At 41.3% G+C, this 27,940-nt stretch overlaps 1 protein-coding gene across 9 annotated transcripts in view; it reads left to right on the top strand.

The window, feature by feature from the left end:
• Positions 1–27,940, top strand: part of Runx2 (RUNX family transcription factor 2) — a 326,853-nt gene that overhangs the window by 108,917 nt on the left and 189,996 nt on the right. For 3 of the 9 annotated variants that reach the window (XM_047559080.1, XM_047559079.1, XM_047559076.1), the window contains 2 exons: positions 5,829–5,894; positions 7,436–11,674. The exons of 4 other annotated variants lie outside the window; for them this stretch is intronic. In XM_047559080.1, the coding sequence (XP_047415036.1) occupies positions 5,829–5,894; positions 7,436–7,914 (545 nt within the window). In that variant the 3' untranslated portion in view covers positions 7,915–11,674. Of the gene's footprint in view, positions 1–5,828; positions 5,895–7,435; positions 11,675–27,940 lie in introns of those variants that run through there. 2 more of the 9 variants (XM_047559082.1, XM_047559077.1) reach the window with 1 other exon arrangement.

Genomic DNA, 27,940 nt, shown 5'->3' with positions numbered 1-27,940 from the left:
GAAATTCTAAAAACTGACATAAAATCCCTTAAGATCTTCATGTGGAAAATAAAAAGTAATATTTTGCATGTAGTTTAAATTTGATTTTTAAGTAATGTTTATGTAACATAACTCAAAGTGTTGCCTGCTTGAGACCATCCCCATAACTCATCTGTTTAGCAATTTTTTCAAAGCACTTGTCTTTTCTCAGTACTAGATTATGTATCAGGTAGGGTCTAAAAAACAGATACATGGTTCTTTTTAGTTGAAAAATGAAAATATTTACCAAAAACAATGATAATGCTTTAAAACAAATAGGGTGGCAAAATTTATATACATAAATGTCCAAGATATGCATGGTTTAAAATGATGCTGATAATTTGTACATCACATTGGAAGGCTTTGTGTGGCTGTGAGCTCTACAGACAGTGCTTGCTTACACTGGTCTGGCATAGAGGAGAGAGACGTCTGTGAGTGCTGAGGGGAGGCTGAGCAAAGTTACCCTGAGGGTCCTGACTGTGTCACACCATGAGTAAGAGGGGTCACGCTGAGGAGCAGTGGGACATGACTTTAGTAAATAGGGCAGAGGCCTCTGCATTTGCCTGTAGCTGCCTCCTCTTTTGGCTTCTTCATTGTAGAGTTGTTCAGTTGTGCCTTTTAAAAGATGGTGGACCAATGCTTGTGTAGGGATGATATACTCTAGTTTTAGGATTCTGCCACCTGTGTGACTTTAAAAGGTAGTTATGTACATGGAAGAACTTTCCGTGTTTTCATAAAATGCAGATCTAAGGAAGCTCAAGGTAGATCCTCTACCCTTTCCTACTGGCATGCTCTGTTATGCAGCAGAGATAGTGTAGAACACTGGACCTGAGATGGGAGAAACACAATGGAGTCTCAGGCTGCCACTCAGATCCACCACATCTGCAGGCTTCCTGTCTTAACTATCAAGGTCACCTGTAGTCACCTATAATTCTTTCTTTTTATTGGTGGTGCTGAACCCTATACTTGCTAGGCAAGTTATGCTCCCAGCCTGCACCCATGATTCTTGATACTCTACATACTGGCCCCATACACTTGTCTAGAAATTCAGACATGTGAGAGTTTTACTTGCCTTACTTCACTTACTCCAAATAAATGTGTGACCTTAATGGCAACAGTTAACACATGATCTCCAGAGGAAACAAATGTGCTAACCTTCTGATGGGCTATGCATTTCTGGCCTGACCTTTTTCCTTTTCATCTCTTCAGAGTTCCCCCTAAACAGAGGTACTGTTCTCATGCAGTACAGGTGCCAGGAATGAAGTGGGAATAAATGATGGTAAACTGAGGGTACCTGTTCAGCAGGGGCAAAGTTATTATGGGGCCCCTGCCTGCAGTGTGAAGTGTCTATGATCATAGACAGGAAGAGCTTTGAACTCTGAAAGAGAGTTGTACAACATTCTTTAGGTAGGGAAGGGATATGGAATACATTTTAGGTTTGATGTCAGCATTGCTTAATACTTGTAATATAATTTGTTTTTTAATGTGTCAGAAAAGTACTAGCTATTGTACAGTTACTGATCCTTAGACTCATTTACTTATTCTTTTGTCCATCTTTCCATACACCCACTTTTTTTTATTATAAGTTCTTACAATGTGTTCTGGGTTCTGAGAGAGATGTGAGAAGAAAAATCAATCCTTTACCACCTAAATCGGTCTATAGTTGAAAAGTCTAAAATGCAGCTAATAATTCAGTGAAGTAGTAAGGACCCAAAAGAATGATATAGAAAATAAATGCTACTGGAACAGAAGTGAAGGAAGTTACAGGAGAGAGCAGTTGGAAAGATGCAGCCAAAGTGTTGTAAAGGAAGAAGAAGCTTCTTAGTTACCCGAGAGCCAGCTGCTTTGCGAAGATCTTGTATAATCTATGTTCCAGTAGGAAGGCTTCCATGAGGGGGTTAATAAAAAGTTCTTGGGTTTTATTTGAGATTTGTTGAAGCAATAACTCCTACCATTTAAAAGGCCCCAATGAAGCTTTGAAGTTAACACCTCATTGCCGAGAAGCATGATGGCTTTTCATTCTGTATGTTTATGCCCTTGCATGAAAGAAGTAGGACAGAGGACTGTGAATGTGCCAACATATGTTCAGTTCGGATTCAAAGCCCTTTTCCTTTTTTCTGCCCTGACTTACCTCTTCAGCTGGGATGTGTAAATTCTGCTGCTTAGAGGGGAAGGTAACACGTTTCTTAGCTGATAGCCCTAAATGACAAGTACCTCATTGGTCACTCTTCTCAAACTCAAATTTCCTTTAATTCTGAAGATCATTCCCATTTTAAATCAACCATCTACTATTAAATGAGACAATGTATGTTAAAGTAAAGGCCTAGAAATGTCAAGTATTAGCTGTTAGTAAGCTCTGAAGGGGAGACAAGCAGTATTGTATCTCTGTCCTCACAGCTCACTCTTCCGTTGGGATTCAGATATGACCTAGGGTAGTAGCATTAGAAAGCAGTGTGTGCAAGATTCGGTGGAGGATTGCAGGTCATGAAAATTAAAGGAGTGGAGAGGCTCTCTTTCACTACCTCTTATATTGGTTCATGCAGTTTCCATTTTCTCTGAAGACCCTAGGGTCCTAATTGGGTTAAGGGAGACTATTTTCTTTTTCCTCTTAGACCTTATGGAGAGGGTCAAGATGTTTTTACTATTTTTGGTGGGTGGGATACTATGGATGGAACTCAGGGTCACTCGACAACTGAGCCACATCCCCAGCCCTACTTTTCATATTTTATTTAGAGATAGGATCTCATTGAGTTGCTTATCATCTCGCTTTTGCTGAGGCTGGCTTTGAACTCTCCATCCTCTTGCCTCAGTATCCTGAGCCACTGGGAGACCAGCCGATGATTTTATTTTTATATGAGCTTCATAGACATTTTATTAATATATTCTTCCCTATGGATATTAGACTGTGAAAAATTGCTACTGCTGCTGTTTTAATGAGCAAGATTCTTGCAGCTCTCTTTATGACAACTCCATTTGTTTGTAAGCTGTCTGGCTGTGGCTAGAGGTGTAGACAACAGCTTTGGAATGAAGTGCATCTGTAGGAAGCCAGCAGATCCTAAGGGGATCAAACCCTTGACCTTGGTCTCATTCACATTATGCCCTGAGCAACTGAACTAATTGCTTACTATTTAGCAGATTAGATCAACAACAAGGCAAGAGTTGTTAATGGCATCCCCAAAATAGTCACTCTTATTGGGGTAACACTTAGGCACCAGAAGAGTCTGGTTAAGTATTTCTCATTTAGGCAAATATACTTCCAAGATCCAGAGGGGGAGGGAGGGAGGGAGAGAGAGAGAGAGAGGAGTATCTAACACTGCATGTCCTTTGTTGGAAGTCAAGAGAGGTTTGTCTAGACATGGCTCTGCCTCTCAAATGGTGTTGTGAAGTTGAGTGAATGGCTTCCCTTCTCCAGATTTTGCCTTCTCTATTTGTCAAATGGGGATTGATTGCAATTATCTAATCAGTAAATTACGAGTTTAGACTTTGCCATCAGAATATCCCACCAGCAGAAGGGGTACATGGGTAATTTAGGAATTCTGTGGGCTTAGGAGAAAGTGTCATAAATACAGTTTTGTTGAAGTCATTTTTATATATCTAAAAATTCACTTCAGTGTTGAATTTTCCTTCATATCATATTTATGTTTGCTGTATAGTGTACCCCTTTCTCCAGGGACAGGCACTGTGTTTATCTTGGGGTTCCAGTAACTACTCTCTGTTCCTAATGCCCCCAAATGTAGGTTCATGCTGTTTTGAAACTCTTAGAACCAAAAGATCTGTATTGACTTAGTGCCATTGACTTAGTGCCTTCAACTTCTGAGCAGTTTCCATGGTTCAGCTTAATGGGCTTAATGTGCTGGAATATGGAGGAGATACATGGATCACAGCAGGAAGGATAGATTTTTGCAAGTCATTCCTTGCTATTTTATTACTCAGTAGAGTTCAGTGAGGAGTTCTAAACTGGCTCTGGGGAGCTCTGAGGCTACCAGGTTCATTACTAAGATAGTTGTTGAGTTTAGAGTTTGCATTTATGAAATTAGATTGAGGTAATAGTACTTTCAGAACTCCAGGCTTTCATCTTGGGGGCTCTTTTTTTTCAATTTCTTTTTGTAGTTGTAGATGGACATAATGCCTTTATGTTGTTTATTTTATGTGGTGCTGAGGATCAAACCTAGTGCCACACACGTTAGGCAAGCCCTCTGCCACTGAGCTACAGCCCCAGCCCTTGGGGACTCTTTTGTTAAGTCAGATTTACATTTTATTTAGTTGATATAATATCCAACTTTTTTTTAAAGCTCAATGGTTATAATGGGGCTAGTGACACAAGGTATTAATAGGTAGGACATAGTGTCAAAATAATCAAAGAACTATGTTTCAAAGAAACCATGAGTTCATCTCCAAAACAAATATCAGAAATAGAGACTCACACCTATTCAAGGAGAAAGATGTAGTTGTTATTTGCTTCTGCAACAATGATATAAAATAAACTGAATACTAGAAAGAGATTTATATTCCTTTTGTAAGCTTAGTATTCCTTCCACCTCTTCATGATAGGTTATTATGTAAGGATTACATCATACTACAGCAAACTGCTAATGTTTCTTTATACAGAACACTTTGCAGTATGTTTCAGAAACATTTCTTGGTAACATAAAATGACTATGAAAATTCCAGGAAATTCTGTTATTTGTAAATTATAAAATTATCCTGTAATCCCTTTAAAGTCCACTTAGTTCACTTTGTCAAGAAAGGGTTAATTCTTAAGACATTACAATCTCAAATAACTAAAGTGATTGGTCAAAATACTGTAAACCTAGCAGAAATTTGTTGCATTGTTTTCTGTAAACCACAACCAGAGCTCGTTAATTGAAAAATGAATGTCAATTTGTGTTAGCTAGCATCTATAAACCAAGAAGTTTCAGTAGTCCTGGCATGTGATGGGTAATAAAAATATCAGCAGAATGTATCAGGTAAAATAGAGGGTGGGGGTGGCAAATTCAAAACCGTATTGGAGTTTACTGGCAGGGCCCCCATAAAGGGTTTTAATGAGGTTTCTGCATCAAAATAAATGAAACCACATGGAATTTTAATTATTACTACAGTATTTTTTAAGTACGAATGTTCATGAGAAGCTTTTTTTTTTTTTTTTTTTTTTTTAACATGCCTATCTGTGTGAACTCTGCTTCTGTGAGGGCAAACATTGACGTTTTAAGTGCGACTTCTTTCGGTTTTAAATTGCTTACATAATTCTGTTTTTTCTCATGTGCTCTAAGTATTGAACTTAATGCATGTGGAAGTGACCTGTCTATAACTATTAGCTTTGCCTACTCAAGTTCACCTAGATGCTCTGCAGTGAGAGTCTGCTGAGGAACAGCTGTGCTTCCATTTACTGCTGTGTTGTTTAGGACAGTGCATAAACATTGAGGGAGATGTTAAATCTCATCTGCTCCCATTTCTGATTCTGTCACAATCACTGCTTCCACAGTTTAAAACTTAGAATTTCATTTTGGGGAGGGGTGAGGGAGAAGCAAGTTGAGTAGGGAGGGATTGAAGAAAAGCCTAGAGTAGCTGGCTCTCTGTGTGAGTTTTGAGTTGAGTTTATCTTGAAAGTGTTTGCTTCTGGTGTCAGAGGCTGCTCACTTGCTTTTCACCCTTAGCAGATGGGCCTGTGGGTTCTGGGATGGGACTTGTGAGGGGTGGGACCCTCTGTCTACCCATCTCCTGAGGCTGTTGCTCCTCCTCTGTCTTGGAAGTCATGGTCGTAGACATTAGAGCTGGAAGGGAACTTAGAGCTCCTCCCCCTCATTTTACAGATGATGACACTGCCACCTCTGACTTCTGCCTCTGGCCTTCCACTCTCAGTAAGAAGAGCCAGGCAGGTGAGACTTTCAAACAATTGTGGGACTGGGCAGGGCTGGGCTGGGCTGGGCTGTTTGACTGGTACTGTCCAATTTGTGAGAAAAAGTTTCATTAACTATGTGTTGCTTTTATAAGTCACTTTTTATTATAAATGCACATCGTGGTACTTACTCCTAGCATTTTATGAAGATTATAAGCAATGTGCATTTTAACAAAAATGAAAAACCCTCAATCAGCACCTTTAAAGAAAAATATTAGGATTATTCCTTTAATAGACATTTTAACATCCAAGAACAAAGGCTGAATAAAAAATGTAACTTGAAGGAGTGACCCATTCACTCAGGGTCTTTGAGAATTGCCAAATATTTTTTCTCTTATAGCTAAAAGATAAAAGGAAAAGCAAATATATGAGATCCAAATCATGGGAAGATTTTAGAAGGGATCAAAATCTTAACAAGAACACTGGTATTATGAAAGGGCTCATCCCAATTCTGTCGATTCTAGAAAATTAGAATTAATCCATCTTAGACATCACAATTATATTTTTAGGCACTTCAGAAAACTAATTTCCACATGCATTGGTTTATGACTATGTTTTCATAGTTGGGCACCAGAAATAACTATTAAGGAGGCATACTGGTAATGTGAGAAGTTGAAGGACTTCACATTTTAGGGGAAACATCTTAGCCTCTAGGTTACTGCTTCAAATTGACCTGAAGGTAATTCTGTAGGATGTGATGCAGGGGGCCTGGTGGTTGGGAGGTGTTCTGCTCTTAATCTCCCCAGGCAGTGAGCCTTTTGCAGAAGCTGTTGTGGGCTCCTGGCCTAAATCAGGTCCTGCATCTCCCATGTAGACTCGAAATGCAGTGCTAAGCCTCCCTGTCCTCCCTCCTTACCATACTTTCAAAACCTACTCTCCTAGTTTATGACCCTAGGGAGATTTTCTGAGGTCTAGACTCTTACCTTTACCCCCAGAAAAGTAAGATAGTTTCAGATTACATTGAAAGCTGGTTTGATTCCACTGTAACTAAGATAAAGATTGTAACAAGATTTTAAATTCTTTTAAGGGTTTGAAGGAAGTGAGGAACATGTTAGGGTATCTTTTTCATGTCTCTTCATTGATGAAGGACCCCTGGCAAGAGTACCAATGATAAGACTGATCTTTTTAGAATTTCTTTACATTGGGTTAAGAAAGTTTCACTTCAAATATCTGAAGTGCAAGAAGAAACAAAAAGGGAAAAAGATCAATGAGGATTTGGTCTTAAAGTCTGGTGAGTGAACCTATATAATAAGTGTTGGGTTGGCTTACACACATGACCTAGCACACATTTGGATTTTTAAAGTCCTTTGGGATTCTCTGGGGGTGAAGAACTTAAGGATAAATGCCGTTAACTATAAAAGTGGAAAAAAGACTATGAAGTGACTGGTGCATTTGAAAGTCTGTTTGTGACTTGCTGTTCCTTTTTGGGAAGGCTAAAGTTTTCTTTTTTCTTGTAAAAATTCTATCATTTTAATTGATATTTACAGATTTTTTCCCCCCATCTTCTGTTGTAATTTTTAGGTGCTTCAGAACTGGGCCCTTTTTCAGACCCCAGGCAGTTCCCAAGCATTTCATCCCTCACTGAGAGCCGCTTCTCCAACCCACGAATGCACTATCCAGCCACCTTTACTTACACCCCGCCAGTCACCTCAGGCATGTCCCTCGGTATGTCTGCCACCACTCACTACCATACCTACCTGCCACCACCCTACCCCGGCTCTTCCCAAAGCCAGAGTGGACCTTTCCAGACCAGCAGCACTCCATATCTCTACTATGGCACTTCTTCAGGATCCTATCAGTTCCCCATGGTGCCCGGGGGAGACCGGTCTCCTTCCAGAATGCTTCCGCCATGCACCACCACCTCGAATGGCAGCACGCTATTAAATCCAAATTTGCCTAACCAGAATGATGGTGTTGACGCTGATGGAAGCCACAGCAGTTCCCCAACTGTTTTGAATTCTAGTGGCAGAATGGATGAATCTGTTTGGCGACCATATTGAAATTCCTCAGCAGTGGCCCAGTGGCATCTGGGGGCCACGTCCCACATGTGTCAATATATACATATATAAAAAGAGTGCATATATATGTATATCAATTAGCTACTAAGTGCCTATTTTCTAGATTTTTCATTCACTCAGTCATGATCTTGCAACCGTAAGAGGGTAGATATTGAGAAACAGAAGGCCCAGGAGAGACAGTCATAATTGGGTTTCAGATTATTTACTACTTAAGATGTAATTTTTACAAAGGAATAACCAAGGAACAAGTATTTTTGTTGTTGTTTGGTCTATTATTAAAAATAACCTGTTCATATGCCAGTTGAGAGAGGTGGACTCCAGGCTCAGGAGGAAGAAGAGCAAAGCCGCTTCCTCTCTGTGTTTTGAAACCACACACTTCATGGTTGCAGCTGTGTGTGGGCCAGTGTACTCGGCAGGCCAGCTTACAAAGCCAGTCTCCGTGCACATTAAGGGACAAGAGATAGATGGATGCTTCCCTTACGGTACCATCCATTCAGAGTAGCTGTTCCAAACTTTGCTTTCAGACTCGCTGCAGGCACTCAGAACTGTTTAGTTCATTTTTTCCCCCTATTCTAAGAAAGTGACTTCAAAAATACTGATCAGGATAGATTATTTTATTTTACATTTTTATACTCCCCCCTTTTCCCATTGAACCAAAAAGAAATCTCACCCCCAAGATCCCTCTTTCCTTTTATGCAAAACTGAAAATGGCAATACCTTATTATAGCCATAATGGTATAGATAGTGTTTGCGTTTGGCTGTGTGTTATTTGTTTTCTTTTTTTTAAATTATGAATATGTGTAAAATCTGAGGTAACTTGTTAACGTGAATGGTCATATAACTTTAAAGATATATTTATAATTATTTAATGACATTTGGACCTTTGAAACATTTCTTAGCGTATTGATATGTTGACTTCGGTCTCTAAAAGTGCTCTTTATTAAATAACAAATTTCTTCAGTGGGCTAGAGCCATATCTGAAATATTGCTAAGCAATTTCAGTTCATCCAGGCACAATGTGATTTTTAAAAATACTTCCATCTCCAAATATTTTAGATGTAGCTTGTCTTGTAATGTATGAAGGAAATTTGTGTTTAGTTCTTTCAGATCTTTGATTGCCTCTAACAAAGCTTTGCCTTTTAAAGCAATAATTAGGGATTTAAAAAACTACCCTTAGCCCTTTATCACGTGTGTTGCCCTTTATCAGCATGAAATGCTGGAGTGATGTGGTTTCCTAATTTCTTTCAGATAATTATGACTCTTGCCATATTAAAAAGACAAGCACAAGTGAGTCATTGAACTGCAAAAAAATGTTTTGTGGTTTCACAGTTAAGCAAAACTTTAAATCGCCAGGTTTCTTAATGAAGACATAGTCATTTTAAAGCCACACATGTGGATAAAGGATCAGTGATAATACACAGTGCTATCTTTATAAAGCAAAATTACACCGTGGATTCTTAACTCACCAGCCTTACTGAACAGTCAATCAGGGGAACCCTATCTGCCTTTTCAAGGTCCCTCTGGCAGCCTTCCACATACTTTGCATTTAAAGGAACAGAGTATTGTCATTGACCTAGGGGAGGTGGTCATCTAAGTTTGAAGTTCTACAGGTAGTTGATGTGAGAAGACCTAGAGCTGTGGGAACCTACAGAGCCACTTTTGATATTTGCATTTCTCACACAGAAGGGCCAAGAGCAGGCAGGGTTTGTGGAGTCGGTGTATACCACCGTGTATGAATTTGAGCTAGAGCTCTTCTGTGGGATGCACTTTGACCACACCTGGCACCGACATGGCCAACTCCCACGTGGGAGGCCTTAATCCAAATCAGTATCATTAATGACCCACCAGGCAAATCCCTGATCTCTCCCCCTCATGTCAAGGCACCTTCATTTGAATCCCATGACCTCCTAAGTAGAACTCTGCAGAGATTTGCCTTTGGTCCCCAGTTGCTCCCTTTATCTTTAGTCTTTCTCAAGCCCACCTTTGCAGGCCACCAAGCAACACAGGACAGCTGTGGGGCAGGCAGACCTGTGTCTGCTTCCTGGAGAGTCTCCCTTAGAATTCATCTTGATTCCTAATACAAATTAAGGAGAAACAAACAAACAAACCCCACTCCAAACACTTTGCCTTTTAAAGGTTGTATACCAAGTATGCTTAGCTATATAAGCCACTTTTCTATTACTTAAGATGGAAGTAGTAATTGATACTATTTATTGTTTGTGTGTGGTAGCTTGAAGCACACCACTGTCCATTTATTTGTAAGTATAAAATATGTGTTTGTTTCAGCAGCACTTAAAAAAGCCAGTGTCTGGTTACACATTTCAATTTTAAATAATTGACCTAAAAACATTACCACCAGTGCCAGCTGCACCCTATTTAATAAAAAAGGTACTATATTTGTACATTATTTTTTAATGTTAAAAGGGCTTTTTTAAGTTTACAGTACACATAGTAAGTGACCATAGGGATGCTTTAGTGTTGAAGTGTTATTATAGTGGCTGCAGGCAGCAACCCAGAAACACTTTAAGTTTTTTTCGTTGGGAAAAATTCAAGCACTTCTCTCCACCCTCACTCCTGACCACCCCCATTAAGGATAATTCATGTTGTTTAGAACAAATTCTGTCTTTTTTTGACCTTGGGGCTAAATTCATTCATTCATAACCCTACCCCCACCCTTCCCCAAACCCTTACTTTGCACTGGGTCATGTGTATGATTTGTAATTTTGAGACCAAAACACTCTTCCTGCTACTCTGGAACTGTGACCAAATCAGCACTCCACTTCCTTGGGATTAGAATCACATTCTTTATGTAGCACAGACGTTGCTGGAATTCATAGTGTGACCAACACGGTCACATTTTTTATTTGTTGTCTCACAAATTTTAACCTATGTCTGAGTTCCAGAACAGGTGCCACAGCTTTGATTTTAGATTAGTTGGAGTGACATCCATCCTGGAACTGAGTCTCAGCAGGTTAACTTGTTTGGTCTCTACACTGTCTCATTCCCCATTCTTCCTCCCACGCTAGCCAGGGCCCTTTAAAAATGAACAGAGAAATAAAACCACGTGATTATCCACCATAAATTCAGAAGGGAGGAGATGTGTGTGATGGCTTAAAGGGCTCCCTTCATACTGAGAAAAGGGCCCCCAGAATCTAGGCTAACATGAAAACACAGCATTAGCAAAATTAATCATCATGCCTATGGTATTTGAAAGAACAATAAACTAAATAAAAGATGACTCTTCCAACTTGAATTTGTTGTTCTTAAAAGATAATGCATTTAAAAAATTACTTTTCTATGTGAGAATTTTTTAGTTGTCTGTTTACTTCATGTTTACAAATAATTGTTTGCTTTTTAATGCAGTACTTAAAATATATCAGCCAAATCCATAACTTACAGTAATTTCTTAGGTATTCTGATAAAATTCCATTTCTTGGATATGTTTTACCGTTCTTAGATTTCTGTGGAACAAAAACATTTGTAGCATTTGTGTAAATACAAACTTTCATTTTATTTTTTTCCAATTGCTATTGCCAAGATTTGCTTTCCATGCACATATTGTACAAATTCTGCTTTGTGCCACAGGTCATGATTGTGGATGAGTTTACTTTTAACTTCAAAGGGGACTATTTGTATTGTATGTTGCAACTGTAAATTGAATTATTTGGCATTTTCTCATGATTGTAATATTAATTTGAAGTTTGAATTTAATTTTCAATAAATGGCTTTTTTGGTTTTGTTATGTGTGGTACATTGGATCTTTCTCATCCGCGGTTTTCTTTAGTCTGATGCCTACTCCTGCCTACACCTGGGCACTTATGGTCTCAGGGCTTCCCAGGCTGGATCAGATCCTATGTTACTCGTGAGAGGAGAAAGAATCTTGGTAAGAACGTGTTCTTGTTTGTCCTATACTTGGAGAGGGGTGAGCACAGAATCTAGCAGTGAACTTGTGTGCTTAACCTGTTAGAAGAAAGGAGTGCTCACTCTGTCCTTGGTAAAGCCCTCTCTTCCACCCATGGGATCAGTCTGGGCATATAGATGACAGTCTCCATGGTTTCAGTATCCTAATCTCTGGGAACATGAACAGGGCCCAGCAAGTGAATCCCTGGCTGTAGTTAGGTCTCAATATAGAGGATAGTCTATTTTCCTTCCCATATCTCCGTTGGGTTCTTAATAACAAAATCAATCAAAGCCCAAGGATGAGAAAAAAAGTGGATCTTGGTCTGGAGATCTCTAGCCTCAGAAAAGTTCTACTAGTGAACAAAACTATAGATAGGAAAATTTAATTTCTTGGCCATTGCATTGTTTATTTTTGGTAAGTCCCTCCCCTATGATAAGGTTGAGGGCCTGGGATAGGGTGGTTTCTTGCTTTCTGTAAGCTTTGACTTACCATGGTTCTGAAAGAGGGACCCAGGAAACCATGTTATGGAGAAGTGTGGTCACTGACCAAGCTGTCCCATGTCATACTGAGAGTTATATACCTCCTTTAAGAAGATCTGTTCATTCTTAACCCTTGATCACTGTTTTCTGAGAAGTCTGATTTCTAGTAGGAGCTTCCGAAAAGCACTTGGGTGAGCTCAGGCCAGGGAGTCTGTTTGCAACTCTTTGAGGATGTATATTTACTTATTTATTGAAATTAAGCATCCATGTGGCTTTAAAAGTCATTTACAAGAGAGGTGGCATGGGCCTTTCTTCAGTTTTGTCCAGCAGCATGGTTTAGGGCACATCACTTTTCTGAGTCTCAGTTTTGGCTTATGGAAGAGTATTGGGCTAGACCTTGGTGCTATTGACCTTTCAGACTGGATAATTCTTTGTTGTGGTGCCAGGGGTGGTCTCCTGAGCATTGTAGGATGTTTAGCAGCATCCCTGGCCTCTACCTACTGGATCCTAGTATCACCTCCCAGGCACAGTGACAAAAAGAATCTCCAGACATTGCCAAATGTCCCTGGGATGGGGATGGGGAGGGCAAAAATCTCCATTGATTGAGAATGGTTGAGCTAGAGGTTCTAAATTCTAAGGTCAAACTTTATTGCCAGAGCTGATATGAGAATACATACATTGCTTATGAAAAAGTAGTCACCAGGCAGAAGACTGAGGGGCTTCTCAGTAATAGATGTTCGTGGATCTTTTTTCTTCCTTTACCTGATGGCCCCTTAGGTTTGGATGCATTGTGAGGGTGCTTCTGGCTTTTCCTCTGCATTTCTTCTTCCGGTCTACATCCTGGCCTGCACAGTCAGTGAATAGAACAGCTGTGGGGCCTTGTTAGGCCTGAACTGGTTGACCAGATTTATCATGGCTTGTCTGTTTCTCACTGAAAGGATAAGCGGAAGAAGAAAGCAATTTCTCCAGTGTTTTTGACCCCTCATGTCCCAAATATTTAATGATCAGATATTTCTGTGAGAGTGAGTATTTCCTGTTAACTCAATCCCGGCTGAGACTGGCCCAATAAACACCTTAGCTCTCTGTTACAGAGTTTATTTGGCTGGGAAATGGGTATTGCCATGTAAACAGGAAGCCCCCTGAAGTTATTATCTACAGATGTGGTTGAAGAGCCACATGTTTATATTTATGGATTTGAAAACAGTCTGAAAGGCAAAGGAGGATGTTGGGGAAGCCCCTCATTCACAGTCAGTGAGAACAGGTCTCACAGACTGTCATGAGTTGGTTTTTCATTCCCTTTGGAAAAGGGTGGTAAATAATAATGACACAACTAAGAACCACTACAAAAATGGAGAGACCAACTCATGTGATTTAATGACCACTTCTGTCTAGATTATTTTAAACTATAGGCCATCCAATCAATTGGCCTCTCTGTTCCAACTACTTGAAAATCATTTTAGAGATCCTTCCAAGGAAACAATGCTTTAGGGGTGTCTGAAAGGTAGGAGTCTTATGATAACACTGTGCAGTCTAAATTTTCTAGGGAGGTAGAGGACAATGGGTAGTTGCTATAGTTTGGATGGGTGGGGGCCAGCTGACCTGTGAATTGCCGCACACTCTCATGTTTGAGCCAGAGACAGTTTAAGGGGCAGAGTTGTCCCAGCATTAATGAATGACTGTGCAGGTGAGATCCCTCTTGTACCCATATGTAGATATGCTCTGAATCATTCCCCAACCATCCCTCTGCTTGTCTTCCATGGGTTTACTCCTTGGCCTTGGAAAAGCTGATGCTCTGTATTTAAATTCTGAGCTCTGAGTAAAGGCAAAGGAATCTCCCCTCCTGCCCATCCGCCCATGCACCCTGTAGGCCTCTATGTGACTTCCAGGGGTTTCTTCAGCAGTAGTTATTCAATCTGGAGGTCTTGGAAATGTGATTTTAAAAGCTGTGAATTGAAATTTAGCAAAGAAAAGATCCAACGGTATATATTCAAGGTGTGTGTTGTGTGTTTGTGTGTTGTGTGTGCTCATACACTTGGTGTACTTGTGTGTATGCATGCCCTGCTCACCTGAGGAGAGAGCAGGGGACGAGCAGGAAGAATGGAAGGGGAGATTGAGGCTCCACTGTACCCATAACACGCCTTCTGGCACAGCATTGATTGACTTAGTTGTTTGTTATTTCTGCAATTGCTGCACAATAACGACAACATAAAGCACCACCTTCACTTTACAAGTGGTGAAGAAGCAGTTAGTTTTGTTCAGATTAGTTTTTAGAGAAGAAAAGGGACCATGGACACTCCTTGAGGGAGCATGGTGGAGCTGACATTTAAGAAGAGGTTATTATTCATTTTTGTAAAGCTTTTATTCAAAAGCTTCTTGTGACTCAACAGGCCTGCTGTTCAGATATGCTCAGTCAGTCAGAAAGCAGAGGGGTCAAGTTTCTGGAAACTTACTTAACTTTTACTAAAACATATTTCATTTTCTTACTATCATGTTGCAATTATGTTGGGCCACTTAGTAGAGTTTTTTGAAAAACTAGTTTTATGTTTTAGCATTGCAAACATAGCTCATTTCATGGTTGCTATGCATTCTTCCCAGGTCCTTCTGTCCCATTCCATAGCCAATAGAAAGGGAAGAATTTCCCTCATCTACAATTTTCATATAAAAATCAAGAACACAACCTGGTGTGGTGGTTCACAGCCATAATCCCAGCAGCTTAGGAGGCTGAGGCAGGAGGATCGCAAATTCAAAGCCAGCCTCATCAACTTAGTGAGACCCTGTCTAAAAATAAAAATAATAAAGGGCTGTGGGGTTGGGGTTGTGGCTCAGTGGTAGAGCACTTACCTGGCCTGTGTGAGGCCCTGGGTTTGATCCTCAGCACCACCACCACATATAAATAAATAAATTAATTAAAGGTCCATCAACAACTAAAAAAAATATTAAAAAGAAACTGGGGCTGTGGCTCAGTGGATAAGTGCCCCTGGGTTTAATCTCTGGGACCAAAATAAAGAAATCCAAGAACCTACAGATTTTTTTTTTTTTAAGAGTAAAATTCTTTTCCTGAATCCTTCAAGGAGAAGTTCTGGGAGCTAGGTCCTAGTTATTGAAAGTAGAACCAGCACACAAAATATTCAACCAGTTCTCAGGTGAGAACTTGCTCCACAGGCCGCAAGGAATTTCTCCAGAAGTAACAGAGTTAGCCTGAATGTGGAAAGGCAAGGAGGAGAGAGCAGGCTCAGTGGGATCAGAGGTGAAATCTACAGTGACAGAACATAGGGTGTGTTTAAGGGGGTAGTACCAAGAACCCCCAAAGCACAACTGGACGATGGATTGATGTAAATGTGCAAACCCATGATTTAAAAACAGCGAAAAGCTGACAACACGTAATTGTGACACACATAATTGTGGGAGTATTAGTAAAACGATTTTATGATTTAAATTTCCTTTGGCATCCTTGCCTTCCTGAATCAATTCATTTTTAAAAAATAATTCCATCCATCCCCAGCAGTGAAACAACTCTGACCAGTTTCACTTTCTGTTTCTCTTTCTCTTCATTCTTCTGTCCCAAACAGGAGGATCATTCCATATTCTAGTAATACCTTCGCCTCATTTTGTTTTCTCTAACAGTCATTTAATATTTAAAGTCACGGAAATCACAATGACTTGACTTCTTCCCAGCAGAGTGCCTAAGGAGTCTTTTTTGGTTGAGCAGATCTAGGGATAGAGAAAATTGGCCTCATAGAAATCCTCTCATTGGTACTTTCACAGGCGACAAATGCGGAGATCACTATTGAATATAATTCCCAGCCACATCTTCCGGAACACAAACTGTGAACTGCTGGGAGGTTGGTGAACCAGCTTTCAGTCCTTGTGGCCATGAAGGACAGAGAAGCTTCCAAGAAGGAGGCAAGTGCCGAGCATTGTAAGGAGTTAAGTGGTTAATAGGAACTAAGGTTTTTTTACTAGCTAATAAAACCTCTTAGGGTTTTTCATATTATATAGTTCCTTCAGGCTCCCAGCTCAATGCTCAAAAACAGAAAAGACAAAAACAACAACAAAAAGCTGGAGCCTAAATACCAGTGCTGTCCCAGTCTTGTTTACTTTTTCATTTCCGCAGTTGTAAAAAAAAAAAAAATTCCTCTGGTAGTTCAACTTTATCACACTGCAGGACCAGATCAGAGTTTGAACAGCTCCAGTGTTCCTGCCTCCCTGTGAGAGGAAAAAGTACACTCTGTTTTGGAAAAAGGAGACCAAATGATGGATACATCAGGAAATTTTAAAATGAAAGCAGTGGTGGAGGAGGGCCAGCAGATACTGAGCTGAAACCCATCTCTGGAATCCTGAATGCAAATGATCTCTGTCCTTTTATTGCCAGTGGTGCTGTTCTCCCAGCAGAGCAGGATGTTCTTGTTTTTAATAATAGCCAGACCAGATGCTAACTTCTCCCCAGCAACATGCTGTATAAGTGAGAAGGCAAACAGCTGATTCCTGTTAAGATGAACACCAGGAGAATAAGCCAGAAAGTATGAGAATTCTCTGGAGGGTTTTGCTTTGTAAACCCCTGTTTGGCAGAGAGATCACAGAATCTGAGCTGAAAACACAGTGTGTCCCCCTGTCCCCCCTGCACCCGTTTCTTGGCTGAGCTGCTTACTGGGGGCCTTTGAGCCTCTCGCCTTTGCCATCCAGCCCTGTTCTAAGTTAGCCGGAGGACCGGCTTCAGCTTTCCCAAGAGGGAAATTCGGAAGCCCTGGGCCTTTGGGCTTTCAATGACTGTAGAAAATACTCATCAATAGCAGGAATTTTTTACTTGCTCCTTGCCATAGAAAATAGTGAAATCCTGAACACAAGCCAATATTTTAAAATGGCATCTTTGTTCCATCTTTTGCACTCGTGTCTGCAGTAAGATTCTATCAAATCTGTCAGATACTATTTTGTTTTAGAATATGTCACACACGCAACTTGCTGCTTTCTTTCCCGGAGAGCTCAGAGCTAGTGTGGGGTTCCATGGGGCCGGGATGACCAGAACAGACAGTGACCAGGAGGCATGTTGTTGCCAGCTCATGCCACCTTGGAATGCTTTCCTGATGTCACTTCCAGACAGCACTTAGAGGGAAGTGTCTGCACAAAGCTTTCCAGTTTCTCTTGGGGCTTGGTGCCCAAGGCCAACAGGCAAGTGAGAGGGAGAGAAGGAAGGGATAATGGAGCAGGTGGGGAACTCCAAGAAGCCACCTCTTCACTGTGTCCTCCTAAGCTTCCATCCTTCCTCTCTCCATCTGCCATTCCTTCCCCTGCAATACAGAACAGGTTCACTGCCATTTTCTCACTTATTTTCCTTCTTGCTTGAAGTTCATGTGGCTCTGATCTCATCAAGATGAACATCCTGGGAGAGGAAGGAATGGGGAACCAAGATGTGTTTTCTCCTTCCCCCTTTAGGATGGCACTGGAAGCCATTGTTTTAACTTCCTTCTGAGGAAAAGTCAGATCTGCTACCAACAGCATAATGGCATATGCACCTGGCACTTCTCTTACTATTTCACAGGTCTTATCTTAGTCTTCCCAGCAACCTATGAAGAAGCTGGTACTGTTTTCATCCTCATTTTACTGATAGGAAACTGAGGTTCAGACTTGTCCCAGGATGCACAGCTATTAAGACTCAAGACCAGATCTGCCTGATCCCAAAGCCTGTGTTCCTAAGCTACAACTCTGGACACAATCTCCTCATCTGTCTAATGGAGGTTACGAGAAGTAAATGAGTGAGATAGCAAAGTGTCAAGCACATAATAGATGCAAAATAGAAGGCACCTATTATTATTACTCATAATAATTAAGATAGTTATTTTTTAAAAACATAAATAAAAATTTTAATTAGTTTGCTCACAATAGAGCTAAAGCCCCAAGTGGAACAATTTTGTAAAAATCTTATTTTAACATTTAAAAACTATTGCTCTTTGAAAATGTTTTTCACTTTCAAACTTTTTTTTTTTTTTTTTTTTTCCTATTGCCAATCGAAGCTAAGTTTGGAAGTAGATTTACTATGGGCACCTTCCCTAAGGAACACAGAGACATCACATCACATAAAACAAATATGAGAGACTTATTGACACATTCAGAATAGGAATGTTGACTACCTTGATCCCAGTCTCAAATCTGTGGTCTCTTGCAAGGTTTTCCATTTAGTTTCATGTAAACGTTGCTACTGAAAAAAGTCTTATGTGTTTTAGTAAAAGTAATTTAATTTGTCAGCATTTGCCTGACAAAGACCCAAACTAAGAAACTCGTATCAACTTCAACTCTTCTTTCCCATGAACGGTGTTAGGGTCCACCTGATGAAGGGGCACGCCTGTTCCCCTATTTTTGGCATCACTAAGAGGCAGTGCAGTGTGGTAGAGAGAGCTGGTGTGGAAGGTGAGAGGTTGAGGAAACCTTGCTGCAACCTGGAAGGCAACCCCTGTGGTGGGCAAGGCTTTGTGCCCATGCGCAGAGACCAGGAGGAGCTCAGGCTGGGCCTGAGTGTTCTCTACACTACATCTCTGAGATCACTGGATGAATAGGTGGGTGTCTCCATGTACATCTTAAAGCATTCAACAGACTGTTGTCTTAAATGTAGTTTATATGGAACTAATCTACTCTTTTACTAAAAGTCCAGATAATAGAAATGACCATTCTCCCTCCCATCTTCTCTCGTCTCTGCAAATATTTATTGAACACCTACTACAGGCAGGGCAATATGAAAACATAGTGGGAAGCATTTATGTTCAGCTTAGACCATCTCAGTGAGGCCATTATTTATTTTAAGCAAATTCAGATGGCTAAAAACAGATTTCCAAAAAAAGAGATTAAAAAGTCAGCCATTTGTTTGTAGAGAGAATTTAGGTAGTTTTGATTTCTGTTTATAGCCAATTTCATTTCCTATTTCTCATTTCCTAAAACACTCATGTATTTGTAAGGTGCTTAGCAGCTATATTTAGTCATTCGAGCCTTTCATTCCCACCACATGTATGGGTGGTGTGGTGTTTAAAAACTGGGTGATTTTCACATAGTCAAAGTGGGAAAAGCTGCTTTTCCATTTCCTCCTCCCTGGTGTAGCAGCTATGCAGCCAACTCTGCATTAAGGGATTGAACATGTCTTATTGAAAGGAAAGCAGCAGGAGGTGGCAAAAAGATGTGGGTTCCAGATCCTTAACCCCTACTCACATGCTGCATGACCTTGAACTAGCCACTTATCCTCTCCAGACCTTCTTAAATGCAGATGGTAACCAATTGCCTGACAGCTATTCCCTTGTAAGACCATGCCACTCTTACCTACAGAGGTGGAATGGAGAAACCATGGGGAGTTTCAAGAAGTCACCTTGCATCAGGAGAGAGAAGAGTCCATTGTTTCTAGTGGAACTGGCAAAAGTGACCATTTTGTAGCCAATGAGGAAATGAAATCCGGAGTAGGTCATGTCACTTAAGCGAGATCGCCCTGTAGATAGATGACTGCAAGTCAAGGGTTAGGAAGTCTACTTCTAAGCAGTTCCTAAAATTGCTCACTGAAAGAGACATTTCCTTCCTTTATATTAGTAGCATCTTCTGCATTCTGTTTTCATTAACCACTCATATGTATTTACTTTCCTAGTTTTCAGGAGCCTATTTCCACTAATTATAAATTTAGGCATTAAACTTAGATTCATTAAAACTTTCTTATACTCGTAAATTAATTTCCAAAATACTGATTCCACATACATTCTAGTTAACCTCTTTAAAGAAGACCTGCTATTCATTACTTTACAAAACTAGGTTGAAGTTTGTCTACCAGGCCTACCTTAGTGGTGAGAAATTTAGTCTAAGAGCATCAGTACCACTTCTTCCTGGACAGATGACCTGTCCATTGGCAACATGTTTCAAGCTGATTTTCCTTTAGCAGATAAGAGGTCTTTTCTCGCCTACGTCCCTTGCCCTCCATGTTAAGGACAGTTTCTATTTTTTCATGCTCTGGTCTTCAGAGATGGGGCTTTACATGATTAACACAATGTCCTAGCCACCTAAACAAATGGAAACAGCTAATCTTGAGAAAGACTTCTCATCTCAATTATACCTTTTATCTGCTTGCCATCTGAGTTACCTATGGCCCACGTCTCTTCAATTTAAAAATAGAATGGGAAACCCATGCTAACAGGACAATGACAGTGCACCCAGGTAAAGTGTAGTGTTTTCAGACAAAACTTGTAACATAATCATGTGACCCTCCTGTTTAATGATAGACACAGCCATCATTGTGATTATCAGATACAAGTACTAAGATAGCTACATTTACAGAGCAGAGGGAAGTGGAGGCTGAGAAGAGGAATTTGTAGCTTTACTCCATCCCTTGTATGAGACAGTTAGTTGTCATTTTCTTTGCTTCACAATTCTCCACTCTAGTTTGATCTTAAGAGAAAGGTGGCATTTTATTCTTTCAGTAAATAGTGAACACTGACTTCACTTTATAGAAACGAATGAGACATATTTCCTACCCTCATGAAGCTCACCATCTGCTCAAAGAGAAACAGAAATATATTCTTTTCTTGAACAGTGTAGAAGGTGCTTTGACAGAGATGTGAACCAAGGGCATGGGGACACCAAGGGGACAGCAACTTCTGGGAAAGTCAGGAAGATGACATTTGAGTTGAATTCGAATGACTAATTCTGTGCTGTTCTGGGTCTGACGCTGAGCTGGTGTCAGCCCCACATCTCCCAGCAGTCCAGTACCTGGGAGAAGGCAAATATCTCCACCATGGAGCTCCCGAGGATTGCTCTTCAGAAAGGAAGAGAGATGAGAGGGACTCCAGGCTCTGTGATAAGAAGAGCAAGAGGGATTCTGAAAGGGGTTGGAATGAGTGGGGTGGACTGAGCAGAATCAGAATCTCTAGGGGATACAAGTCATACTTTGGGAAACCATGTTCAATAGTAGAATATAATAATTAAAGCCAAAGAAACACCCTATGTTATCAAAATATAGACAAAAGAATGCGAAAGTTTAATGTTTAAAACAAGAGCTATAGATATATCAAACATTGAGATGACAGCTTAAATATCAATTTTCAGTACAGAGCATGGATATATTTTATCCAGTTGCTTGTCCTGCATCTACTACCAAGTGACTGAGTCTTGATGGGACAGTAGAGGGAATTGTAGCACATAGGACCCTTCAGTATTCAATAGGGAAGGGAGACAGGCATAAATGGTTGGGGTAGGTCTACATTCTGAATGGTCACATATTCAGAGAGCTCCACTACAGGTATGCCTGTGACTCACCCTAAATGAGATTTAAAAGCAGGACCTTGGGGTCTTCTCTAGCCATACCTCTGAACCTCTCCTTGGGAGGCCCACTTTGTCCCTAAAGCATCTCATGTTTAGCACATACCAGCTGAACATGTCCCGTGGATCTCCCCTTTTATGAAGTGAACCTATCCTGACTCTGACCCTTGAGGAAATGTTTTTTCATTTCAAGAGAGGTTTTCTGGAATCACTAAAACCTTACCCCCAAAGCTCCATAGACTGTTGGAGGACGGGAAGGGCCTTGAGATGCTTTGGCCTCCCTCACCTCCCGTCCTGGGGCTGCTCTGTGCTTTCAGGCTGCTCTTGCCTGTCCAACTGAAGGCCAAGCCTCATTCTCCTATCTCTCTTGCCAAGTACCCTGCATAGGTCCCTTCAAGTGAGGATCTGTGGCCTTAGCCACCATGGGTTAGGGTGAAAAGGAGAGAGAGTTATGGTTTTACCTGAGACCCATTTTGGAGCCTTGCTTTTATTTCTGTTCCTGTGAGAGTCAGTTTATTGATTAATGGAATCTTTATTAGAGTTATTAGGACAAATAAAGCACATGCACACACACATAAATCCATCTCTACCCGCTCCCAAACCACTGGCTGGTGAAATGAGTTCTATTTCCAGCCCTAACATCTTGCCAGTTTGTCATTCTCCTTCCTGGCCACATCAAGTTCCATCGGGTTTGAGTTTGTTGGCTACACAGTGAAGTTTATGTTGTCACAGAAATTAGCCTTGATGGACAGGGATATGGCCAGGGGATCAGGAGAGCTCGGCAGCCTCATGATGTTGGCATGGCTGAGATGGTAGGGTGCCTGGAGCCCTCTCCAAGAAAAATCAAAGCTGGCTCTCTGCAGCAGCAAACGAGTGCAACAAGACACTCCTGAGGGACGGGAGCCTGGACGTGATTGTGAGCCGTCCAGTTCCCATTCCACCCGCCCGCCCGCCCTCCTTCCTTCCCAACCCCCAGTGCCAAAAATCCTTCCCCGTGCAATGGAGGCAGGACCGGGAGGCCTGAGGTTAAGCCGCTCTCTTCTACATTTCGTGGTTAGCTTTCGTAGGTTCTTGGCTGTTTGACAACGTTGGATAATAATTCAATATTTCTTACTGCAATACTTGACCTTATTGTTAGCTTTTGTGACAAGGGGAATTTAAAGGAGCTGCAAAAATGCAAGCAAGTGTGGCTGAAAAAGGCCAGGGTATGCCACTGAGCTTTGCACAGTTTCTTTTTCTGACATCTATAAAACTTAGGTGAAAACAGGTCAACATTGATCTTGGCAAATGGGAAAGCCAGTTCTATTGTTAGCAAATGAGCTTCAGATATAAATGCAAGTCTGGTTCAATCAAAACCACGTTTGGTTTTAGAGACTAGTGATGTGCTTTCTATAAAAAAAAATCAAGAGTATTTATGTAGACACACAGAGTAAAAATATTCTTTGGCCAAAGGATAATTTTCTAAATATCAAGTCAACTTGTTGAAGTAAGAAGGGACCCCTTTCATTTTCTCTTTAGGTTTGCATGGTGCATGATCCCTGAATTCTCTCTTCTATTTATTTTGAATTGGCAAGGGCTGTTGAAGATAAAATCATATATTTTTTAAAAATCCTGGATTGCCTGATATAGGGACTTATTGCAGACTCTTAGCTAATGGTTGAGAAAGAAATTAAGTTATAGGATTCAAATATATGACTCCCCAGATTTGGAGTCTTATAGTCATTTTTATGGACTTCTCTTCAGAGTCTCATGTGATATGTTTGAACTCACAGAGGAGGAATGTAAGAGAAGTTCAGTCTCTTGCCAAATGCACATTGTAGAGGGCCAGTTAATTTTAGCCTACTGGGCAGCTTGCTGGTCTTCTTTTCTCTGTGTCCTGGGATCATCTGAAGTCCTTGCTCTGCTAGGAATCAGAACCATCATAGAGAGTCACAACCACTCCTTCTCCTACAACCTCCCATTAGCAAATGGGAGAATAACATCCAGAGTGAAGGTGTGTTGGTGGGTAGGATTCTAGAGGGCTTTTTACTTTCTTAGGAGATTTTTTGTTTTAAACTGAGGTGACATTCACATAATAGAATTAATCATTTTAAAGTGAAGGACTTAGGGGGTATTTAGCACACATTCATCTCTATCTAGTTCCAAAACATTTTGTCACCCCAAATGGAAACCCTGTATGCAAGAAGCAGTTGCACCCATTCCACCTCTAGATTCATTTTTGAACACAAGTTTGGCCCAGTTGGCTTGGTTCCCACAAGTGCCTTATTGAGGATCCTTGATAAATAAGGTGCAGCTACCATTTCCAGATAGGACTGAGAGGGGATAGGGAGTATATTTCTTGTGGAGAGAGGTGGAGATCCTGGGCTGGACTGGGGCAAGAGGGATGTGTGTGGGGTGTGTGTGTGTGGAGAGAGAGAAGTGGCCGGGGAGCTGGAATCTCACCGTCACACTGAATCAGCCTTACTGGGACTGGAGGGCACCATCTGTTGGGGTAGCTACTCTTTCTGGGGCAGATTTTTGGTCTCCCACTGAGGTGATGATCCCTTTAAAATTCTCAGCATCTTCCTCCCTGTCCAGGAGGCATCTCACTTTTCTAATTTGTGTTGGTAGGCATCCAAGTCCTGGCACCAGGCAGTCCCCACTTGCAAAGTGAGAGGTAGTAGAGGCTCACCCAGTGCTAGCAGGAGAGCTCTCCTGGGATGCTAAACTGCAAGCTGTCTCCTTTAATACACATCACCCCGGTCTGATAATCACTTTCAAATGGCAAACAATAATAAAGCTTTCCTCTATTTTGCTTCCAAGTGTCAACAGTCTACACAGCATAGACATATATATTTATTGCCTGAAGGGGAAAAAAAAAGTTTGGGGAGCATCTGAGTATATTCAGGAAACTGGGAATGCATTTGTTGCTTTTTCCAGACCTTCTATGGATCTGTAGGTACCGCAGCACAACTGGTTCAGAGACAACTGGATTGTTTTTAAGGCACATCTGGAGAGGCTCAGTCAGGTGGTCTCTTTGAGTAGTGGTCCTTGCAACATAAGGGTTGCTTCAAGGTGAAACTGAGCAAGAGTTGGGGAACCCAGATGCCAGTTCTGGTCACTGAAGATTATGGACCAGACTCTGAAAGAAAAATCCCAAGTCCCTTGCCCCCAGAGGGAGGGAGAGGCTGACTCCACCTCAAGGCTCATGTGTGTTCCGGGTGGGGATATACGGAGTGTCAGGTGTCATTGTGATCCCTCTTTGTGATATTTATTTCCCTTGAAGAGACAGGGGTGAATGGGGCAAAGTTAAGTAATTTAATAGGTTAATAATTTCAACCATTTTTATATTTAAGTATAGATTAATAAATGACAGTATAAAGATAGCATTCAAAGAAGTTATAAAGTAAAACAGTACTTTGGAAAAAATCTTCCTACTTTGTAGAGATTATTTTAAGTCAAATTGAGGTCCAACTTTCCAGATAAGGCTGTTAGGTGGTTAGTAGAAGTCATTGAAAATTCCTGTCAGTGTGCAGGGCATTTCCCCAGAGGCTTAAGGAGTGGATCTTGTAGAATTTTCTTCCCCACATCTTGTCCTTTCTCTCATCCAAAGTCCACCCCCTCCCAGAAACCTTTAGGTTCCTCCTCTAGAAAAGAGTCCCTTACATTTCTGACCCAGTTGCTCACTGGTAGTATGTGCAGCTTGTATGGTGACTTTGGCGCTCTGATCCTCTTGATTCTCCATTAGTTATCCATTGCTGGCCAACCAATTATGCCACAACTTAGTGGTTTAGAACCACAGCCATGTTGTTGCTCACAAATCAATTCTGTGGGTCAGGACTTTAGGCAGGGCTCAGCAAGGCAGTTCTGCTCCTCAGGGGATCCACTGGTGTAGCTCACTTGCTGCTTTCAGTTAGGCTGGACTGTCTAGTTTCTTGGAAGTCCTCCACAGGTCTTTCCCTCTCCCAACATGGCTGGCTTGGACTTCCTGATAGCATAGTGGTTCCAGATCAGTCAGAATTCTTCCAAGGCACAGATTACTGAGAGGCACCAAAACAGGGAGCTGCAGATCTTTTTAAGGTCCACCTTGGAAAAGGAACATTTCCAGTGTGTTCTATTGTCAAATCCAGTCACAGGAGCCAGTGCAGAACCAAGGGGGAGGGGGGGAAGCAAAGGGTTTTCCCTTCTTTTTAAACCAGTACATATAGTTGAAACCCCCACATCTGACTTTGAACCAATGGCCTTGACCATTCTGCAATTTCTCATACATATCACTGTTCTCAGTGATCCCTCTCAGTGCTGATTGCATGGGACTTGCTCAACATTTGGTGATGACTTCAGGATTCCAGCATCAGTAACAGGTGTACAGGAAAAGAGAGTTTTGGGCATGAGGCATCTCTGCAAGGTAGACACCTCTTCATCAAAACACAAGGGTAAGAGGCACCATGGTAATGGAAGAGGTTTCTGTTTGGCAGCAAAAGGTGAACCCTCATATTTTGTGGAAAGAGTCATCATATGCTTCCTTGAGTCCTGTGATGAACTAAGTAAATATCAGAAACACTTGGGGAACCCTTGTTAAAGGAAAAATACCAGCTTCACATTACTTGACAGTGTCAAGATCTGCAGGAAGAAATGGGCAACAGGATTCCTCTAGACTTACCCAGGGCGTACTGGGATCAGCAGTGCTGGAGGGGCTCCCCTGCTGTCACATACAGACTCAGCAAGGTTCAAAGAGCCCCCTTTTCAGGAAAGCAGAGCAGTGACACTCCAGAGAAAGAGCAATGTTTCTTGCCACAATTTTTTTTTTTTTTTTGCCAGCACTGGGGATTGAATCCAGGGCCTCACCATACTAGGCAAGGGCTCTACACTAAGCTACGTTCCCAGCTCACAATACCCATGTTCTTGATGACTGTACATAGGAGTGTACTTAGGATTCCCCCTTGTAACCACGGAGGAGCAGAGACTAAGGAACTAGATTCTGGAAGCCTTTGGGCACCAAGTATGGGAAACGCTGTGGAACCAGTGTTCCCTGGAGGTGTCCATGCTGATTCTAGAAATGTATCCCTCCTCTTTCTGGCTCTGGGACTTTCATTTCACTAGTCCTCATTTTCCTCATTTTCTCCCTTGCCCTCATATGCACAATAGATATGGTGGTTCTCAGGACTTTTTTTCTTGATGAATAAATCAAATAATCTCTGTGAGGGCCTCCCATGGTGCTTTCCACAGATTATTGTACTTAATAAACATATCAGTTTTTCTTTCTTTCCAAAATGTTAGGAAAGGACCTTAGAATTCATTAAATCCTCTCTGTGAGTGACCACACTGAGGCCTGGTGATGTTAAAACAGTTTGCCCAGGCTGCAGCAACGTGTTGGTGGATCTATATTTCTTCCTCTTATTTCATAGACAATAAAGTCCCTTTAGAGATATAATGTATTTTTTGTTAAAGCTACACTGCAACTCATGATGTCCACTTTTTGCCTTTATTCTGGAGTATACTCCACATGACTCTAAAGAACATGGGGTGGCCAGAAAAGATCAATGCTAGCTTAAAATCAAAGCAAAACATTGAAAAACAAAACCAACAAAATACCAACAAATTTCAACGTGAAAATCTTCAAATAAAGTCACCTACTTAGATTATATTACAAGTCTTCATTCCTATCAGTTTCGGATTTATTCATAAAGTAAAGATTCAAGTTCAGAAAATAAAATGTAGGCAGTCTTCTTCCTGGCTATGTCCTCCTCCCCCCGCCAATTCTATTCCAGACAGCTTTTATGCATGTCCAACTTTGCTTCTTTCTTATGAACAGGTAGCAGGAGAACCACATGGGTCCATTGACAAGGAGTCAGGGCACCTGAGTCAATGGAATTTAGTTTTCCATATGGACTGGTTGAGAGGTTGAATCCCATGCATCCTATCAGGGCCTCATTGTCTCTCACAGCACAATAAATCACTCCAAAACTTAGTGATCCTAGAGAACAACACTTTTTATGCCCACAGTTCTGTGGATCAGGGATTTGAACAGGCAAAGCAGGAATGGCTGGTCTCCACTCTACAAACGTTTGTGGCCTCCACTGGGAGACTCCAAAAGGCAGGGGGAGACTTGAAGGGCCAGTGCTAGACTCTTCTGAGGTTTCTTCCCTGACATGCTGGGATGGTTAAGGAATGGTCCTAGCTGAGACGGCCTCCTGGAGGACTCTCCCGCTCAGGGAGGCTCATTAGACTTCTGCCATGGGGCTTGACCCTAGAGCAGGCCCCAGCTCACCCATGGGAGCACTATAGCCTTTCACGACAGCCTCAGAAGTCACATGCTCTTGTTTTCTCCATGCTGGATTGGTGCAAGCAGTAACACACCCACCTACATTCAAGG

Source organism: Sciurus carolinensis, chromosome 7 (genome assembly GCF_902686445.1).
Source record: "Sciurus carolinensis chromosome 7, mSciCar1.2, whole genome shotgun sequence".
NCBI classification, from domain to species: domain Eukaryota; kingdom Metazoa; phylum Chordata; class Mammalia; order Rodentia; family Sciuridae; genus Sciurus; species Sciurus carolinensis.
This window is presented reverse-complemented; position numbering and strand designations above follow the sequence as displayed.